At 39.7% G+C, this 19820-nt stretch overlaps 1 protein-coding gene across 1 annotated transcript; it reads right to left on the reverse strand.

The window, feature by feature from the left end:
* Window positions 1–1152: 1152 nt before the first annotated feature.
* LOC114627230 (zinc finger protein 431-like) lies at window positions 1153–4057 on the reverse strand. The gene is made up of 3 exons (XM_028774933.1): window positions 3955–4057; window positions 3689–3749; window positions 1153–2392 (listed from the first exon to the last, which is right to left on the reverse strand). The coding sequence occupies exons 1-3, from the start codon at window positions 3986–3988 to the stop codon at window positions 1348–1350; spliced, it is 1140 nt and encodes a 379-aa protein (XP_028630766.1). The 5' UTR covers window positions 3989–4057; the 3' UTR covers window positions 1153–1347.
* Window positions 4058–19820: the final 15763 nt, after the last annotated feature.

The raw sequence follows: 19820 nt of genomic DNA on the forward strand, positions 1-19820 counted from the left end.
CAGTTTTTCTCATGATTTTTTCAGACTACTGCTACATGCAAATGATTTATCAACTGCATATTCATAAGATTCCTATCCACTATGTGTTTCTTTTAGTAACTGCATATAATTGTGTTGATGGCATTTGTAGGGTTTCCTCTCCAGTGTGATTTTTTCCTAAGTATTCAAAAATAACTGTGATATGCAAATGTTGGGAACAAGCAAAAGAAACATGTCCTAAGAATTGCCTTTTTGTCATCAGCTCCCATTTAATCATAAGGTGAAACTAAGTTCAAATTCCCAGGTCCTAAGGTAGTTAGGGACTCCCAAACAGTGGAGCAGCCTTTGTTATGCACCTTTTGTTCCTGAAAACATAATGACTGTCCCAAATAATGTCTTCTGCTATTCATCTTTTGTTCCTCAAAATAAAATACAGGTTCCTAACCACAAAAGAACAAATGGATGTGATTGGTCAGACTATAACACTCACATTCTGTATCACCTGGCATGGAAAAATACATGAGGAAAGCACCTATCCCTAAATCCTGATTGGTCAGAAAATGTAGCTGTATCTTCATGCAGATGTTCCTGGTTTTCAAACTTAAAAAGCTCTATGACATGCTGGCTCAGTATAGGTAGGTTGGTGCAGGGATTTTCACAGTTCAGCATTCAAGTATGTTCTCTGGCCCTGATCCATCACCAGCAGCTTGATTACAATAAATTCTAGTCATTTGCATTACATGAGTTTGAGTTGTGTTGGATCTCAGAGGACCCCATAACTCAAAGGCTTTACCACATTGCTTACATCATAGACTATAGTACGAATACTTTCATGACGATAACAACTTGTAAAATTTGAAAAGACTTCACCATCTTAAATTCCTTTATAGTTTCACTCCAGTATGGATTTCTTCCATGATGGTGAAGACTATAGAAATGTGCAAAGGATTCACCATCTTAAAATATACCCACAGGGTTTCCCTACAGTATGGTTTCTTTTATGCCTTTGAATACGACTGGCATGCTTTCCCACATGGATTACATTCAGTTTCTCACCAATTTGTATTCTTTTATGTCTTAAGACATGGTTATTCTATGCAAAGGCGTTGCCACATTGGTTACATTCAAAGTGTCTGTCTTCAGTATGCGTTCTTTAACGTATTTGGAGACTACAGTGATTTGGAAAGGCTTTACCACATTGATTACATTCATAGGACTTGCCTTCTGTATGTGTTCTTTTATGATACAAGAGACCAGTTTGACATGAAAAGGCTTTGCCACATTGATTACATTAATAGGGTTTCTTTCCGGTTAAGTGATCTTTTATCCACTTGGAGACTACTGTGCAAAGTCTTTAACTCATTGCTTTCATACATAAGGTTTCTCTCCAGTGTGGACTCTTTTATGTGTTAGGAGATGACTGTTTCGTGCAAAGGCTTTACCACATTGGTCACATTCAAAGGGTTTCTCTCCAGTATGTGTTCTTTTATGTATTTGAAAATGACTGTGATGTATGAAGGCCTTGCCACATTCCTTACATTCATAGGGTTTCTCTCCAGTATGTGTTCTCTTATGATACAGGAGACCACTTTGACATGCAAAGGCTTTATCACATTGATTGCACTTATAGGGTTTCTCTCCTGTATGTGTTCGTTTATGTATTCGGAGACCACTTTGACATGCAAATCCTTTACCACATTGATTACATTCATAAGGTTTCTCTCCTGTATGAATTCTTTTATGCCTTTGAAGAGAACTGTGCCGTGCAAAGTCTTTACCACATTGGTTACACACGTAGGGTTTCTCACCAGTATGTACTCTTTTATGTCTTAGGAGATGACTGTGTCCTGCAAAGGCTTTACCACATTGGTTACATTCAAAGGGTTTCTCTCCAGTATGTGTTCTGTTATGTTTTTGAAGAGAACTGTGATATACAAAGGTTTTACCACATTGATTACATTCATAAAGTTTCTCTCCTGTATGTGTTCTTTTATGATATCGTAGTTCACTTTGACATCCAAGGGCTTTACCACTTTGATTGTACTCATGAGTTTCCTCTCCTGTATGTATTCGTTTATGCATTTGGAGTCCACCTTGACATGCGAAAGCTTTACCACATTGATTGCATTCATACGGTTTCTCTCCTTTATGAACTCTTTTATGCCTCTGAAGAGAAATGTGAGATACAAAGTCTTTACCACACTGGTTACATTCATAGGTTTTCTCTCCAACAAGTGTTGTTTTATGTATTTTGCGACTACTGTGATGTGTAAAGTCTTCACAATGTTGGACACCTTCATAGGGTTCTTCAGTATGAATTCTTCCATGTCTTTGGTTATGACTCTGAAATGCAAAGGCTTTACCACATTGAATAAACTCAGAGGATTGTTCTTCAGTATGAATTCTTTCATGCCTGCAAAGATAATTGGCACATGTGAAACCTTTCTCACACTCAAGACACAGGTGAATTTTTCATCTGTGTGAATATGTTTGGTCTAATTGTAAAGAACAACCTGATCTTAATGTATTATCACTTTGTTTACATCCGAGTTCTCCTTCATTGTGGATTCTTGTGCATCTTTGAAGACACATGGGATGGGAAGAACATTGATGACATGGCTCACATTTATAGCATACTTTTTTCTATAAGAGGTTGTTCACATTATTTTAAGAGAACAGGAAGAACTTTACCACACTGATTGCATTCATAAACCTTGCTATCATGTAATTCTACATTTGCAAAGTGAACCAAGGCAAACAGAAAATTTCCCACATCCCTAGTATTCATGGAAATTTTCTGCAGTGTGATTTTGTAGATACCCCCAATAAAGTTGGAAAACTATTAGTAAACTTGTAGCACATTTAGAAAGTCTACTCAAACTGGAGAGTTCTACATATCTTCAAATTGTGCTGGAAGACAAGGAAGTTTTTTGCTTCTTTTGTTTGTTTGTTTGTTTGTTTGTTTGTTTGTTTTTTGAGACAGGGTTTCTCTGTGTAGCCCTGGCTGTCTTGGAACTCACTCTGTAGACCAGGCTGGCCTCGAACTCAGAAATCCACCTGTCTCTGCCTCCCAAGTGCTGGGATTAAAGGTGTGCACCACCACAGCCCGGCTTTTTGCTTCTTTCAATATTCCTATTTTCACATGGCTTATACCTATTGCGACTTATGGCATCCCTATTAAAAGAGAATTAACAAGTAAAAGAGTTTCACTTCGCATTCACACAGTTTGACTTCTTTTTCCCTCATACAGATGTGGTACAGGGATTAAGGTTTCTCCACAAGAGCATCCTTGGCTTTCTAACTACCCATCTCACTAAACTTGGCAGTGATTAATACCAGCTTTAGTATGGACTATTTCCTTATTAGAAGGTTTTGGAAATACACTTATCACCTACTCAATGTGTATTCATTGCAATGTCTAAGTGGTAGTAGATTGAACAGTCCTACAGCATAGCTCTACTGGGCTGTGATTCAAATGTGAGATCTGTTAAAGCATTGTTTCCTTGTCTTTGTACTTAGAGGAATGCCTGGTAAACACAAGTTAAGATACCTGACATTGACACACATGGTTTTGTGAGAATTTAATAATGATCCATAAACTAAAGCAGTGCTATTTTTTACCTTGTTGCCTTTTTTTAAAACCTGCAGGACATATTAAAATTAAAATTTCTTCCAGAGCATATTTTATCAATTTGCACATGGAAATTACCTTCGATGTCTTCTAGAACTTTGAAAACGTTCTTCAAGATTATGGTCTTCCCAAATGTAGCCTAGAATATAGTACCAAAGACCATATGTTACACTATTGCAAATTAGGCAAAATTTAAGTTACTAACTTCAGTGAATTTTACAACCATGTCTGATTTATTCACCTCATTCTTCCTCATTCTCAATTGAAATTACAAGAACAAATAATAATAATAATAAACATTTGTCGCTACATTTTAAAAAGTGAAAGGAAATTCACTATATTACCTATAGCAGCAAGATTCCTATAGGTCTCCAGCATCACATCTTTGTAGAGGCTCTTCTGAGAAGGATTCAGCAAAGCCCACTCTTCCTGAGTGAAGTTCACATGCACATCATCATAGGTCACTCTACCCTAAAATACACAGTACATGTGTACATAAGGAAACATATTACTGAGAACACTGTAAATGTATATATACTTCAGTGAGAATACAGCCATATAATTCTGGTAATTCCTGTACTTAATTCCTGACACAAATGCTCTAATGTAATCAAGGCATTTTAGAAGGACACTGAATAATGAATGAAGTTCACCTCTGTCATTTCTGCACCCCTTGAATAGGATAAAGCCTTGCAAGTGAAATGATAATTAATAGACATAAGGCACACAAGCAAACAGTTCAATAGTACTGAGCAAACACATCAGATAAATTGCATGAATAATTATTAACTTAAAAATGATGAACATTCTAGCTATATTCAATCATGTCTTTAATCCCACTAGTAAGGAAGCAGACACAGGTATATGTTATTAAGATGGATGTCAACATGGTCTAAAATATGAGTCCCAGGACAGCGACAGGTATGTATTAGGACACTAACTCCCATGCAAAAATCAATCAATCAAACCATAAGATAGAAAGAACTCAGAGGTCTTCACTGAAGTTCCTACAAAAAATTATACATTCACTGCAAATCTGTATTCATCTTTCAAAAACCTCAAGTGACCCAGTTTCAACAGTAAAGTTAGTTAAGATCTTAATAAAAGGAAATGCATATTTAAACATTTATAGATGGACAGATAAAAACACTAGCACTATAAATCTTGATCATGAGTTAGAAACAGGGCAGAAGAAGTGGATCACCAGAGGTATTGCTTGTATTGGAGTAAATTGCCAATATTTACACGGAGGATAGATCACAACTATCCATTGTACCAAGTTCAGGAGTTCTGAGGTCATCTATCTTCTGCCTAAGTGAGCATCAGGCACATATATTGTACATAGTCATACATACAAGGAAAATACTCAAAGTCATTCAAAAAATTCGTAACATACCCCACAGGTAGCAATAATGCCACATAGCTGCAATCTCAGAACAGCTGGTAGTATTAGTGTCATGAATACATGATATCATGAGAAATATACTCTCTGCCAAGTTTCAAAATTCAAGTGTGGATGAAGTTCAGTATACCAGCGTATGCTTGCATGTACATAACCTACTTCTAAGCCCATCAGCTTAATAATCTAAAAATAAAACAAGCCAGGCATTTTGCCCCACATCTAATCATAGCACTCTGGAGACACTTCACTAAATTCCAGTGCTGCCTGGTCTGCAAACCTACTTTCAGAACAGCCAGGACCATACAGGAATACCTGAGCGTAAAATAAAATAAAATAAAATAAAATTAAATTAAATTAAAAAAAATGTAAAAATGTCAGGCTAGCAAAATACCTTAGCACTGAATAACAACAGCTTCTACTGTATCTTATGTGCCTTATCGATAGAATCTATAAAAATGAGGATATCACAGCAGAAGAAAGAAGCTGACTGATGAGTTTCAACCACAACACAGTAGACAAAGTACAGGAACAGGTTGAGTGTAATGAGTACATTGTGACTCTGGTCACTATAGGCTCATGGTCATCCTCTCATAAATATACATGTAGTCTAAATTCAATGATCCTTATATTCTACAACATCCCCTAGAGTGTTCAAATGTTCAAAGACTCCTTTGACACCTAAAGCAATCTCTTGACTGCCACATCTTGGAAAATCAGAAAACAAATTATATTTTTTGAACATAATATGGCACACACACATACAAACCCTTTCCATTCCAATACAGAAGAATGTGTACATTAGACTAACTCAAGAAACCCAACAGGGCAAACACTAAATCCTGTAGCTCTGTCTCAGCCACAAGGGGCTTCAGGTTCAAAGTGCTTACATGGCTCTATCCCTGCAACTTCTCATACATCTCTCAGTTTTGGTACTTCCATTCCCTATATGTATATTCTCTCCATGGTAGATTCTCATAGCTTAGGTATCTCAACATCGTGTGGTCTCAAAATGCAACTAGGCATCATCCATTGACCATGCAAGGAACTGTCATAGTATCTTCACTGGGGCTCTGACTCTGTCAAACATAGAAGGGTAGAATAGTGCTGAACTGAAACCAGAAAGAAAGAATCCATGACCGTGATTTTGCATCTTGTTTCCAGAACCAACACAATCTGGGTGAGTCTGTGAAGTTTGGCTTCTAAAATGGGATGGACACTGCCACATATGTATCATAGTTGTAGCAGGTTTTATATGACCTACCTGGACTAGGAATCACTTAGCCCACTTCTTCCATTACTATTAAGGCGTAGCAGAAGGGACTGTTACGCTAATGGCACTTTTTTTTTACTTTCTTTTTTTATTTTATTTATTTATTTACTTTTCAAATCGTAATTTTTACTTATTCACACAGGGGTTATAAACACAAAAAGGCAGGACGTGGGGAAGGGGATGACACTGGAGCGTGAGTGTTCAGGGGGAATATAGATCTTTCAGAACAGGGTATTGGCTGGGTGAAGGTTCAGGGGACAGGTCACTATGACTCTGCCTATGATTCACTTGTCCTTATCTAAGTTGGTATTATCTGCCAAGGCTACCTACTTACAAGGTCTATGACTACTCAGGCTGGTAAATTTCCACAAAAGCTGCCTGTTTATAATAGCTTATAGCCATCTGTTTCAGTGTTTTTCCACAGAGATCCAAGACTTGGTGTTAGCATACATGTATGACAGGCCTATTGCTGATTTTAGGCCTTCAGTGTATAAGCAGGGCTGCCCCAGACATCTCCTCCCTTCTCTAAGTGTAGAAGGGCTGTGGCGATTCTAATCTTGCAAAGGCAGGGATAGAGGCCTGACCTCCGTACTGGCACTTTCTTAGGCTTCCAATCCAATGCAATGGCCTTTCCTTTAATGGTGATAATGTTCTTGAAAATTCCTGCCTCTGTTTCAGCACTGACTGCCATCTGAAACTACCTAGCATGTTTTTCTCTACAAACCACAGACTTTGCATTTCTATCTATACCACTTGTTGCTCTTTTTTCCACTATCACCCTGAATGAGTAAAGGAATAACATCCAACAGATTCAATATTACAACTAAGAAATCAGACAATTATCCTGCAATTCTACCTTACTCAGCTCCTCAGGGGCATGGGCAGAGTAAGAAACATTTGTGGCCAAAATACAACACATGATTTCTAGCTAAAATTTTCATAGCATTTATTTCCCACTGAATTTCTATGACATCAACTTCCTCTGTCTGCATTAGTCTTAATATTCTAATCTTCCTAAGTCCTACAGGACATCAGATGAAGGTACATGTACAGCTTTCTATGCCTTTGACCATCTCAAATCTTGTATTTTCCATATAATGCTAATGGAAAATATTCCTAGGTTTTGTCAAGCATCAAAATCCCTTTGTATGTACCATTTTTTCATTCTAACTTGCTATTGAGGTAATGAACAATTTCTCTGGATGCTTCTATCAGATCACAGTTCATCATTTTGAGGGCTTAAAACAGAAACTGAAGCTAGAAAATAAAGGCATGGACCAACATTGTTTCATCACTTGTTCTCAAGCTTGGTCACTGTCCCATGCTCAGCAAGCTCTCTTATCCAGCCCAGGGCCCCTTGCTTAGGGGATATTGCCACCTTCAATGGAAGTGCCTTCCCATATCAATCATCAATCAACACAATTTCTCAAAGACACAGCAAACAGCCATTATGATGAGGGCACACCATCAACTGATCCTCCCTCGTTGGACTACACACTCTAAAATGTTGAGAACTGAAGCTAATTAGAACAGATTTAAAAATAAGATATGACAATGTTTTAATAAACCTAAACTAACGTGTTAACCACACCAATCAGTTAAGTAATAAGAACACAAACATTGATGACTACAAAAACAGAAAAACATAGGATTGGTAATAAACGAGGAGAGGCAAGTCATTAGAATCAAGAAGAGAAAACTAAAACTGTTTTTCCACAGAAAGTCCCCAAACAAACAAAAACTCAAGAAACTCAAAATAAATTTTGAAAAAAATGGTGAATATCAATTATTATTAGATTATACTCAATAAAAAAAATCATACAACATACAAGGTACAACTGATTAGACACAAAGACAGACCTGTAAATACAACCCAGCCCTTTAAACAAGAACTATGGTACTAAAGTCACAATCAAACTCAAAGAAATCACTGGCCATTACTAACCCTGTGGACTCTGGTACTCTCCTTTGCTAATAACAGAATATGGACTGGGGAAAACTGGGGTGGGGAACACTATTCCCAGTGGAGAGATTTGCTTAAAGCATATAAATGTTTCAATATTGGAGATAATAATATTGACTACTAAAAGTATCTCCTCCACTTACGGTAAAGAAAAGCATGTGTTTTAGAATCACTTAGAAATCATTTGTTTCCAATGGTACAAGTTTGTACCAGGGTAAGGAAATGCAAACTTTTAAAACCAAATGCAATTGAAAGATTTTTCAAAAACAGTATATGCTTTGTACTATAAGCTTTAACAACTTGCTTTAAGCTAACTACTTTATAGGGTATAAGCACTTTTGAAAACATATGTAATCCCATTCATGTGAACATTTGTGTGAGAGAAACAGGATGTCTTCCATGTGTGTACAGAGGACCGACATGGGAAGAGAGTGTCAGTCCTTTGGATCTGGAGTAGCACATAGCTAAGAGCCTCCCAACTTGGGTTGGGTGTTGGTATCTGAACTCAGGTCAACCCCAACATGAATAGTTGCTGACTGTTCTGGCAATCCACATGGTACTTTATCCTATAAGCAAAGAGTCTTTCACAGATGAACACAACAAAAAACTAAGTAAATACAGGAACAAATAAATGAGCCCTGGGAATCCGATGCCTGAGTACTAAGATGTTGGGTAAGGAACAGGGTAGGATATTCCCAGACCATCCCCACTTTCTGCTACCTGAGACCAAATATTCAAGGTTGCCCTTAGAACTGCAGCTTCCTCTCACAAGTCCATGCCTCCTGTACATACAAAAGAGCATTTTCATCTTCCCTTCTCTTCCTGTGCCACCTCTGTGTCTGAACCCCCAACTATGGGCAGAAACTCCCTGCTCAAACACAGGCCAGAAGACTAGGCAGGCTGTCCAAAGACCCATCCCACTATCTGTTACTTCAGACCCAATTCTCATAGTTGCTAAAGCACTGCAACACAGTATTAGATAAAGCTTCCATGGTTCCAGAAAATACAGACATTTCCCAAGTGCCATCCTTTCCTGCCTCATCTCTGTGTCTCAGCCCCTACTCACAAAGAAACCTCTTCTCAACCACATGCCATGTTTGCCAGAGGACCACTTAGGCTGTCCACAGACCTACCACACTATCTGTTACCCTAGATACAATTCTCAGAGTTTCCCCTATCACTAGACTAGAACACAAGAGGAAGCTTCACCTTTCTTCTGTCAACTGTCCTGTGGATTGCTAAAATCATCTTTCCCTAGATTCCTTTTCCCCCTAACCTCCAAAACCAGCAAACATTCCCCCTTGAACACACCCACCAAACAGAACAGGAAAAGAGGCAACACTCAGCCAACACACTCTAAGAAAATCCAGAGAACAGAAACCTAAAATCAAAACTCCCAAGCAAAGAAGACAAACCCAGAAATCAGCACCTATAACTATAATCACAACAAACCAAGATGCCTAGACACCAGCTTAGGAACATAACAACAGCCAGGAAAATATGTCACCAACAGAACAAAACTATCCTCCCGCTGCAAGTCCTACATATTCCAACAAGGGTTGCATAGGCACACCAGAGTTCCCAGTTGCACCTAAGAGATGGTTATCCTTGTCATGTCCAGATGAAATGCCAACCCCAGGAATAAAAACCCCATTTCAAACAATTCTGGCCATTCAGAGCCTACTTTTGTGGTTGTTCATCCATCATCCTCCACTAGAGAGGCTTAGTCAGGCCAGCACAGTAATGTCAGTTTTATTCTGCATTATTATGCAGAAATCTACTAGTCAAGATGGTTTGTTTTAGAATAGGAAATGAAACTGCCTCTTGGTGACAGGAATGGCTCAGCCTGTTTTGTATTTTGACTTTCTTTTTTTTTTCTTTTTAACTGATGGGTGGTATAACATGTCTCCACATTTCCATGGTTATTTGTTGCTAAATTTTATATACTGTGTGGTTTCAATTCAGCTTGAAAAATAATCTCATTATATGTAAAAATACATTATATGTAATCTTAGTATTTCTGCTTTGAATCCTTGATTTTGCAATGGGATTCCTATCCTACTTTATTAAATGTATTTGATATGCTAGTTACTGTGTGTGCTTTAAACTTTTTTTCTTTCTCTCTTTTCTGGTTGTGTTCTTCCTTTTACAACAAGCTTCTAGAAACAGATAGTTCTGAGAATTACTGATCTGTTTGTAATGCAGGTGTACCTAGGAAGTATATAAAATAATCATTTTAACAAAAGAAATAACTATTTAAAATGTAATACTAACTATGGGAAAAAGGTCCATTATGTAAAACATAGTTTATCTTTGGATTCCTTGTTGTCTTTGGTTTTACAAAGTAGCTTGTATTTTCTACATAAATAAAAGTAGAACAATTGCAATGCATCAGTAAAATGGATAAACTTTCAAAACAAAACAAAACAAAACAAAAAAAAACCAACTGAAAGCAGAAGAAAAAGGCCTTAAAAGCAACCGTATGAAGGTGATAGAGGCCTTAAAGAGAAAATGGATAAATGTAGGAAAATACAATCAAACAACAGAAAGACCAAGAAATTCCATAAATAAGCAAGAAGAACAGGCAAACACTTGAAGAACACAACTGTTCATGACATTAAAATAGAAAAAGAAAGCACAAACTAGAGGTTCTCCCTGTCCACTGGCCCCTGAAGCTCTATATTTCCATTCATTCTCCTAGATCTCTGGGCTTCTCTCCTGTCTTCTCTCGTATCTGATCATGCTCCCCCTTTTCCCCTCTTACAACTCCTCTCCCACCTAGGTCCCTCCTTCTCTCCTTCTAACTCCTGTGATTATTTTGTTCCCCCTTGTAAGTGGAATTTAAACATCCTCACTTGGGCCTTCCTTCTTCTTAAACTTCATATTGTCTGTACATTATATTATGGGTATTCCATAATTTTTTGACTAGTATCTACTTATTAGCAAGGACATAACATGCATATCCTTCTGGGTCTGTATTAATTCGCTCAGGATGATTTTTGACTTCCATTCATTTGCCTGCAAAATTCAAGATGTTCTTGTTTTTAACAGCTGAAAGTCTCAGAGACATCGGGTATGAGAGGCTCCCAGGACTCAAAGAGGATGACCTTAGCCAAAATGTTGAACAGTGGGGAAAAGAAACCAGAAGAGACCACCTCCAGTAGCAGACAGGGCCCCCCAGTAGATGGATAGGACCACCCACCTACCTTCAAAATTTTTGACCAAGAATTGTTCCTGTCTAAAAGAAATGCAGGGACAATAATAGAGCAGAGGCTGAAGGAAAGGCCATTTAGTGATTGGCCCAACTTGGGATCCATCCCATAGGCTGGCACCAAAGTCTGACACAATTACTGATGCCATGTTGTGCTTACACACAGGGGTCTAGTATGGCTGTCTTCTGAGAGGTTCTACCAGCAACTGACTAAGACAGATGCAGATACAGCCAATCATTTGACTTAGGTTGGGGATCACAATGGAAGAGTTAGGGGAAAGACTGAAGAAGTTGAGGGGATTGCAACCCCATAGTAAGAACAACAGTATCAACTAACCTGGAACTCTCAGAGCTCTGGGCTAGTCCATGACCCCAGAAACACCAGAAGAGGGGACCAGACTCCATTACAGATGGCTGTGAGCCACCATGTAGTTGCTGGGAATTGAACTCAGGACCTCAGGAAAAGCAGTCAGTGCTCTTAACCGATGAGCCATCTGTTAGCTGCTGAGAACTCTAACCTGACACACAGCCAATGACATGTGCTTCAAATTTCTGAGCTGACTTAACTGTGTCAATAAGAATTGCACACATGTACATACACACACACAAACACACCACTAAAATAGAAGCTCAATATTGACTCCTTCCAGCCAGCATATCCATTTTCTACACCCACAAATCTGGTCTGTTTTTATTCACGTGAGTATTAATGAGGGTTCTCTAGAGTCACAGAACTTATAGAATGTCTCTATGGTACAGCAAAATATTAGAATGACCTACAGTCTGCACTCCCAACTAATCAAACAATGGACAATTTTCAAGGTGAAGTCTAAGAATCTAGGGTTGCTCAGTCTCACAAAAGTAGGTGTTCCAGCTTGTCTTCTGTATAAGCTGGAATCCTCAAGATGTAGGTTCCAACAGACATGCTGGCAAGCAAGTGCAAGGAGGTGAAGAAGGCCTGCTTTTTTTCTCTGGTCCTTTTGTAGGCTTCCAGCAGAACATGTGACCTAGATTATAGGTGTGTATCACCAAGCCTGGAAGTGGAACTTCCTTTATTCCAGGCTGGCCTTGAACTCAGACCTGTTTGCTTGTCTCCTGGGATTAAAGGTGTGTAATACCTTATCTGAGAATAAGCTTTTCCTATGTCTGAAGATCTGGATCAAAAGCTTGTGTCATCCCATGTCAAGATCTGGGTCAGAAGCCTGTGTCTTCCAATCTCAAGATCTGGATCACAGGTTTACCCTCCTTTTCTGGATTGTAGTTGCTTCCAGATGTAGTCAAGCTGACAAGCCACCACAACATGCATAAATTAATATATGCTGGAAAATTACAAAGTCATTCACCCTGTCTGAATTAGATCCTTCTTCATAAAGATGATGCCTGCAGCTGACTCCTTTGAGCTTTAGTCTGTGGTCAAGCTATTGCCTATCCTGTTTCATCTGACAGCATACACAGTAAACTGTTCCTCTTGTTCTGGTCTGAAGAGAAGGTATGCTCCACTGGAAAAACACTTTACCTGTTAACTGAAATGGACAGTTCATTACATGACTCAAACGAGGAATTTTAAAATACTGTTTTGGTACAGTCCTTCATCTCAATAATTTAGGAATTGTCATCAATAGGAAAGCAAGGTAATTGCTTGGGGAGCATGAGACTGAGATCAAAGGTACCTGAGTCAACATAGCTTGTCTTAGAATCATATCTATAAAAGAAAAGATGGGCCGGGCGGTGGTGGCACACACCTTTAATCCCAGCACTTGGGAGACAGAGGCAGGTGGATTTCTGAGTTCGAGTGAGTTCTAGGACAGCCAGGGCTACACAGAGAAACCCTGTCTCGAAAAACAAAAACAAAAAAAAAATCTCTGTAATGACAGCATGCATTCAGCTCTTTCTAATGCTCAAAGAGACAGCGAAGAACAGATTTTACATTCCACGCATGCTGTCAACCCTTAAACCTCTTTTAGGTTCAGGCCCCTGGATATGTTTTAAATAACTTAAATATGGACTGGAGGCTGCAAGTTCCACAGATGAGAGATTTACACAGAAAAGATATAACCAGAATTATTTCCTAAGTACACCAGTGCCCTGAAACAGCAGGTCACTCTTTAGTGACAGGGTCCTGAGTTGGAAGAGCCAGACGATAAGAAGACAGGAAAAGTAGAAGGTAGAAAGTATCAAAGCTGGAGTAGGGATGTCTTGGACCACCTCTGTCTTATGCTAAATAGGCTTCAAGGGAAAAATGGAATGAAATGGGAGACTTCTGTGAAGTCAGCACAAACTACCATACAATAGGAAAAACACCTGAGGGATCTAATAAAAGAAGACCACACAAGAGGAACACTGAACATCTCAAAAACATTACTGATCAAGCCCACACTGGACTTGGGACTGATAACCATAGCCTCATGTGGTAGAAGAGCTGGGATCTCAGGATCTGAAGCACCCCAACCCCAACGGCCCCCTGACCCCAGACCACTACCAGCTCTCCCAAGACCTTCCTTGCTTTAGAGAAGGAGCTCTATTTTATTCTCGGTACATCAGGGCCTTAGAGAAAAGTTCCTAAAGCCTAAGCCCCAGGCTGTTACTGGCTCTGCAGTGTGAGGAAGAGCTATGCTATCTGTGCTATTCTCCATACATGCAGGCCTCACAGACAGCCTTGCTTCACCAGGCCAGTCCTCAACACAACACTGTTCTTCCTTTTCAAAGAGTTGTCACCAGGTGGAGTCTTGCCCATGTGGCAAAACTATGCTTTTATCAAGAAGGAAAGAGGAATTTTAATGTTACAGCTTCCACAAAATTAACTCCAAAGGGATCTTACAACTACAAACTAAAGGGCTAAATGCTAAGGCCAGAACTTACTGAAGACACTAGAGAAAATAGGGCTCTCCGAGTTGGACTTCTTGCCAAGGATGTTTCTACACAGAAGCCCTTCCCCAAATGCAGATGCAGCCATCCTAGGGAAGTTATTCAGAGCCCACCTCCGGGTCCAGGGAGAGAACAGGACCACAGGGAACCTCACAAGATGCCGCTTCTGTCAGGCTGCTGTTTATCACCGAGCCCCCAAGGACGACCCACCACACCAGCTCCCTCGGCTCAGCCGCCTGCGCCTCCCCTTTGTGGGCGATGGCCCTGCGCTTACCATGTCGGGACTTCTGAGCTTGCCCGAGCTCTCCTCACAGCAATCAGCAGCAGCACAGAAAACAAGCCAAGCAGAAACACTCTAGACTGCTCCACCTCAGAGAGGAACTTGCAGGAAGGCTCCCGGAAAGCCCGCCTTCTTCTCTGATTGGCAAGACCGCGTAAATGTGCTGATTGGCTAGTGAGTCTTGAGCGATATAAGCACCACCCTTAAGGTTAAAGTGTGCTGCAGAGACGCAGTGGAATAGTTTCAGGCCCATGTTGCCAGTCAGAAGCCAGTCCTCTTGCAAATCTGCAGAGCTTTGCATTTCAGTACAACTTGTGTCTGTTTTCTGGGGAAGATTCACAGCTCCAGCCTCTGGATGTTCAGTCTCCTGTTTCTTCGCTTTGTGGGCAGTGACCCTGTGCTACCTTGTTGCAATTTTGAAGCTGTCCTGAGCTCCAATCACAGCACTCAGTAGGCGCTTCACCTACTTCCTCCTGCTATCCCTAAGTTGCAAGCTGTGTACCACCTCAGTCGGATATGGAGGTCCCTGGGACGAGGGTCCTCGAAGGCTAGGTGGGTAAGGATTCTCCGGTGACAAACAGAAACAAACACAGGGGCAGTTTGAATCTGAGTGTATTTTTTTAGCTCTCAAAGCATAGATTTTTATACATAATGAAACAAGTATTACAAATCTCAGAAGATGTGTTTAGTGGAGCAATCCCGGATAGAACAGATAACATCATTGTTATTTGACACAGTAAAGCACTAAATCATCCAAGGCTAATGACATATTTCCAAGAGCAGGTTAATAAATTTTTATGGTCAGTTATTATTTAACATCTAGCTCCTAATTTTTTGTGAAGCTTCAAGGTATAAAATTTAAACTTTTTTTTTAAGGCTTTCTTTACCATATACCAAAGCCCACTTCCGACGACACACATATAGCCATATGAAATTTTGTTGTTGGGAAAGTTTTTATCTATCATAATACTATTTTTTTAATTTTGTAAATGATTTATGAGGTAAATCGCTGGCTTTCCCAAAGATAAGGTCATAGCTAGTGACCCCATCTCAAGGGATGGTTTCTTATCCAATTTCTTACTTAAAATCTCAGCCTAGGCTATCAGGAAAATCTCGTAAATAAGAAAAAGAATAGAAGATAAAGCAAATAAATTGCCGTGAGAACTTCGGCTCAACATTTTGTTCCAGGCAAGAGTACCACAACTGGTTCCAGGAGGCCTACTTCGTTTGAAGTTTTCACCTCAGTCTGTGGAACTTGTCACACATATTCTACTGGGGTTGGGATGGCACTTGCATAGAGCATTTCTCATTTACAGTGGCGTTATCAGTCTGTCCCACAAGTGGAAGGGTGCCCAGAATATTAACAATTTAAGAGGGATATTAGGAAACAAGATTTTTGTTTTGTGTTTTCTTCAGGGTTCAGGTAAACTGCAAGTGCTGTTCACCTAATACTTATGAGTCAACCCTCAGAGCCAAGCAGGAACCACATGACAAACACTGTGGAGCACCATTGTTAACCAGCACATCTTCCTTAGTGCGTTGGTAAAACAAACAAACAAGCAACAACAAACCCCACAGCTGTATTAGTAAAGTTTCTTTAGATAAACAGAACTGATAGACTCAATCTTTCTATCATGTTGGAAATAGATTTATTAGAATGACTCAAGAGCTGTATGGTTCTACTAGCCCAACACTGCCTGTCTACCAGTGGAAAGTTGAAGAATCCACTCGTGCTTTAGTCACGTGGTCACATGCCTCAGCTGGCCTTCAGTATATATCAGAATTTCGAAGAAATGAGCCCTAATGCCAGTTTTAAAAAATGAACTTGCTAGCCAGAGGTAGGGCAAACAGACAAATAGAAAAAGGTATTTATCATCTTCAGTGTCCTTTATATATGTAAGCTGTGGTCTAGATTAAAGGTGAATCTTATCAACTCAAAGATCCAAATTATATAAGGGTTCTCCCATTTCAAAAGCTATGATTAAGAAAAATCCCCCACAAAAGTCAACTATTTGGGTTTTAGATAACTCCAGATATATTTAACTTGATTGCCAAAAATAGACAGTACAACTATCTAGACAGGAGAAGTAAGAAGGTTTTTTTTTTTTTTCTTGTAGCAGGCAAGGAGATCATGGGAGCCATTTCCAAAGCACTGATTTTCTTCTAAAAAAGGAAACATTGAGACTTTACTTAGGGAATGTGGATACGTTCACATAGAGGTTTGCCTACTCCTAAGCATGGTAAGTTATATCTTCTTATGAACTTGGTCACAAGGAAAAAGCAGAGATTTTTAAGGGCATTCTTTGCTTAAAGTCATGCAGAAACATGTGACCTGGCCCTCGGGTCAGTCAATGGGGTCTGCAAGGGAAAGAGTGGGGATGGAGGGGCAAGAGACTCGAAGAATGGAGACAAGACAGTTGTCTGATCAAGGCTCATTTATTGAAAGGTAATTATGGGTATATAAGCACAAACAGGAGAGTGCAGCTGGAGACACTTAACCATGAGTGTGCCTTGCAGCTGTGGGCACCAAACCATAAGTCCAGGACATGGCTGAGAAAAACAAGATGTTTATAAGAGTGTGCTCAGCTGCTGTGGACTGCTTGCAAAAATATCATGCTACAAAAACAAGTCAAGGTGGAAAAGTATCAACCTTCAAATATATGGCCCGAGATGGCCACAATGGCAAAGATGATAGCAGCTTTCTGCTAGGAGTTGGTACCCAACACATATGTAAATTATAAAAATGATGGGCAGAAATGCCTGTGGGAAGTTCATCTTGTACTACAAGGTCTGAGCTAAAAATCAAGTGAATGACACTGAAAGAAGATTGCTCAGGGGCCAGTGCTACCTGGTAACCATTATCCGTGAACTAACCAATAAATGTAGCGATGCCACAGTTCTCACATACAGAAAGGACAGAGAAAAAATGCCAAGGACCAACCTGGAGAAGATCTGGGTTCCTAAGAGAAGGTGTGTTTGAAAGCATCAGGGAATCAAAGCAACTTGAAGTCAAATCCTGAGCTGAGATAGCTTTCCAGATGAGTTTGTGTTCTGCTCTGCTGGACACAGATTTTACTTGTTATTCTAAAAACTCTCTGGTTGAGACAGGTAGCTTTCTGGTCAAGACAGCTCTCTCTGCTAGTAAAAGTTCTAAAAACCCTCTAAATAGCTCATAGGTTTTTTAACCAAAATCAGAAAAACTGTTGTAAAAAAAAAAAAAAGCTTGGAGATCCTTGGTCCCATGAAAGCTGGATGCCCCAGTGTTGGGGGAATTCAAGGGCGAGGAGGTGGGAGTGGGTGGGTGGGTATGGATACATCCTCGTAGAAGCAGGAGGAGGGGGGATGGGATAGGGGGTTTCTGGGTGAGGAGGGAATGGGGAAAGGGGGTAACATCTGAAATGTGAATAAAATATCCAATAAAGAAGAAAAAATAAAAAGCTCAGATCTACTGGCCAAGTCAAAAATATTGATAGAAAAATTTTAAAAGTAATTTTGAGTTATCAAAATCAGAAAGCAAATAACAAAAAACAAAAATATTCTAAAAGAGCTGTACTTTCTTTTCTGACAACCTTCTCTGGATAGCTGCTAGAAAACATTTTAATAGAACTATGTCACCTCCCTAAGTAATTCTTGAGGTTTCTGATCTCAGAAATGCCGTTAGAAAAATACTTGAAGAGCTATGTTTGCTCTCCAGAGAGCTCCAGATAGCTCATCTCTTGTTACAGAATTTTTAAAAAAGTACTGCTATCATTTTCTGCTAGCTCATCTTATGCAGACCAAAAGCCCAGGTTTTTTTTTAATTACATATGAATTTGGTCATTTATTCCGGGGTCCTTTTTGATTATCCTATGAATCAGAAGCCCAAGAGCCCAACCCTTTGATACTTAGGAGGCAGCAACTACATTTTTTTTTCTTTTAACATTGCAAAAGAATTCAGAGATCTTGCTTGCTTCCTCTGATAAGCACAGATAATAAAGTAGCTGGGTGGGAGTGTGCTGGAGGAACACAGCATAGTTGAAAGCAGTGGAATGCTTCAAGTGGTGCTTAATGGGCTATACTAGTAGCAATATGGAAGACTTTGTTGTTGAGAGTGATTTTAACTGTACAGACCTGGCCCTAGAAGTTTCAGTGGAGAATATCCTTATGTGGACTAGATACTGTTTTTGTGGTATTTTGGTGAAGAACATGGCTGGTTTTTGCTCTTGTCTGAAAAGTTTACCTGAGGCTAAAAGTAAAAAGATTCATATTAATTGAATGACAAAGGAATACTCAAAAAAAGCCCAGCAAAGGCTGTGTTCTCTGCTTTAGTATTATGAAGACTGTTTTGATGAAAAGGAGCAAGCTGAGAAAGGAAAAATATAAAAAGTATGGTTCAAGAATGAGGCATCAGGAAGTGAATTGGAGCTAAAACCTAGGATCAAGGAGATAAACAGTTAAGGGAGTGGTAACTTTGAGGCAAGATCCCAACCAGTTAAGCATAGGTTCAAGCATGCTGGTATACTCCTTTAATTCCAGGAAACAGAGGCAAGCAGATCTCTGAGTTTAAGGCCAGCCTGGTGCATAGTAAGTTCCAAATAAAATGAAGCTTAAGTCCAGGTGAGGTGATACAAGTCTTTTACCTCAGCATTCAGTAGATATAGCCAAGCAGAACTCAGATTTCCAGGTCAATCTACAGAGCAAGTTCCAGGACAGCCAAGCCTAGGCAGTGAAGAAGTTGGAGAACAGAAAGCTGGTGATAATGTAATAGAACATAGGGGCCATGATCCAGCTCAAGCAAGCAACAGAAGCACCTTCTGCCATGTGGCTCTGGCTTTAGAATAAAAAGTAGATGAGACTACTGGTCTGTTGGGAGCCGACTCTGAGCAGAAAGCGGCTATCATCTTTGCAGCCATATACCCTGACAACAGACTTGTTTTCAACAGCCCACAACAGCTGAGCACACTCTGATAATTATCTTGATCCTTTCAATCAAGGCCAGGCAGTGGTGGCACATGCCTTTAATCCCAACACTTGAGAGACTCAAAGTGAGACTCGAGGCGAGACTCAAGGAGAGATTCAAGGCGAGACTTGAAGAGAGATATAAAAGGAGAGACTTGAGGAGAGAACAGGACAGACTCAGTCTCCAGAGCAGACTGTCTCGTCTCCAGATCAGACTCCCTGTCTTGTCTCCATTCTTCCCGTCTCTCTCTCTACTCTCTCTCTTGCTAGACCCTGACCCG

Source organism: Grammomys surdaster, unplaced genomic scaffold (assembly GCF_004785775.1).
Source record: "Grammomys surdaster isolate TR1022 unplaced genomic scaffold, NIH_TR_1.0 251, whole genome shotgun sequence".
In the NCBI taxonomy this organism is placed as follows: Eukaryota; Metazoa; Chordata; class Mammalia; order Rodentia; family Muridae; genus Grammomys; species Grammomys surdaster.

Coding starts and splice junctions, on each gene's coding strand:
- LOC114627230 (XM_028774933.1), bottom strand. CDS start 3,988: ATGCTGGAGACCTATAGGAATCTTGCTGCTATAG. Junction 3,750..3,954: donor TAGGAATCTTGCTGCTATAG/GTAATATAGTGA, acceptor ACTATATTCTAG/GCTACATTTGGGAAGACCAT. Junction 2,393..3,688: donor AGTTCTAGAAGACATCGAAG/GTAATTTCCATG, acceptor TTATCTTTGCAG/GCATGAAAGAATTCATACTG.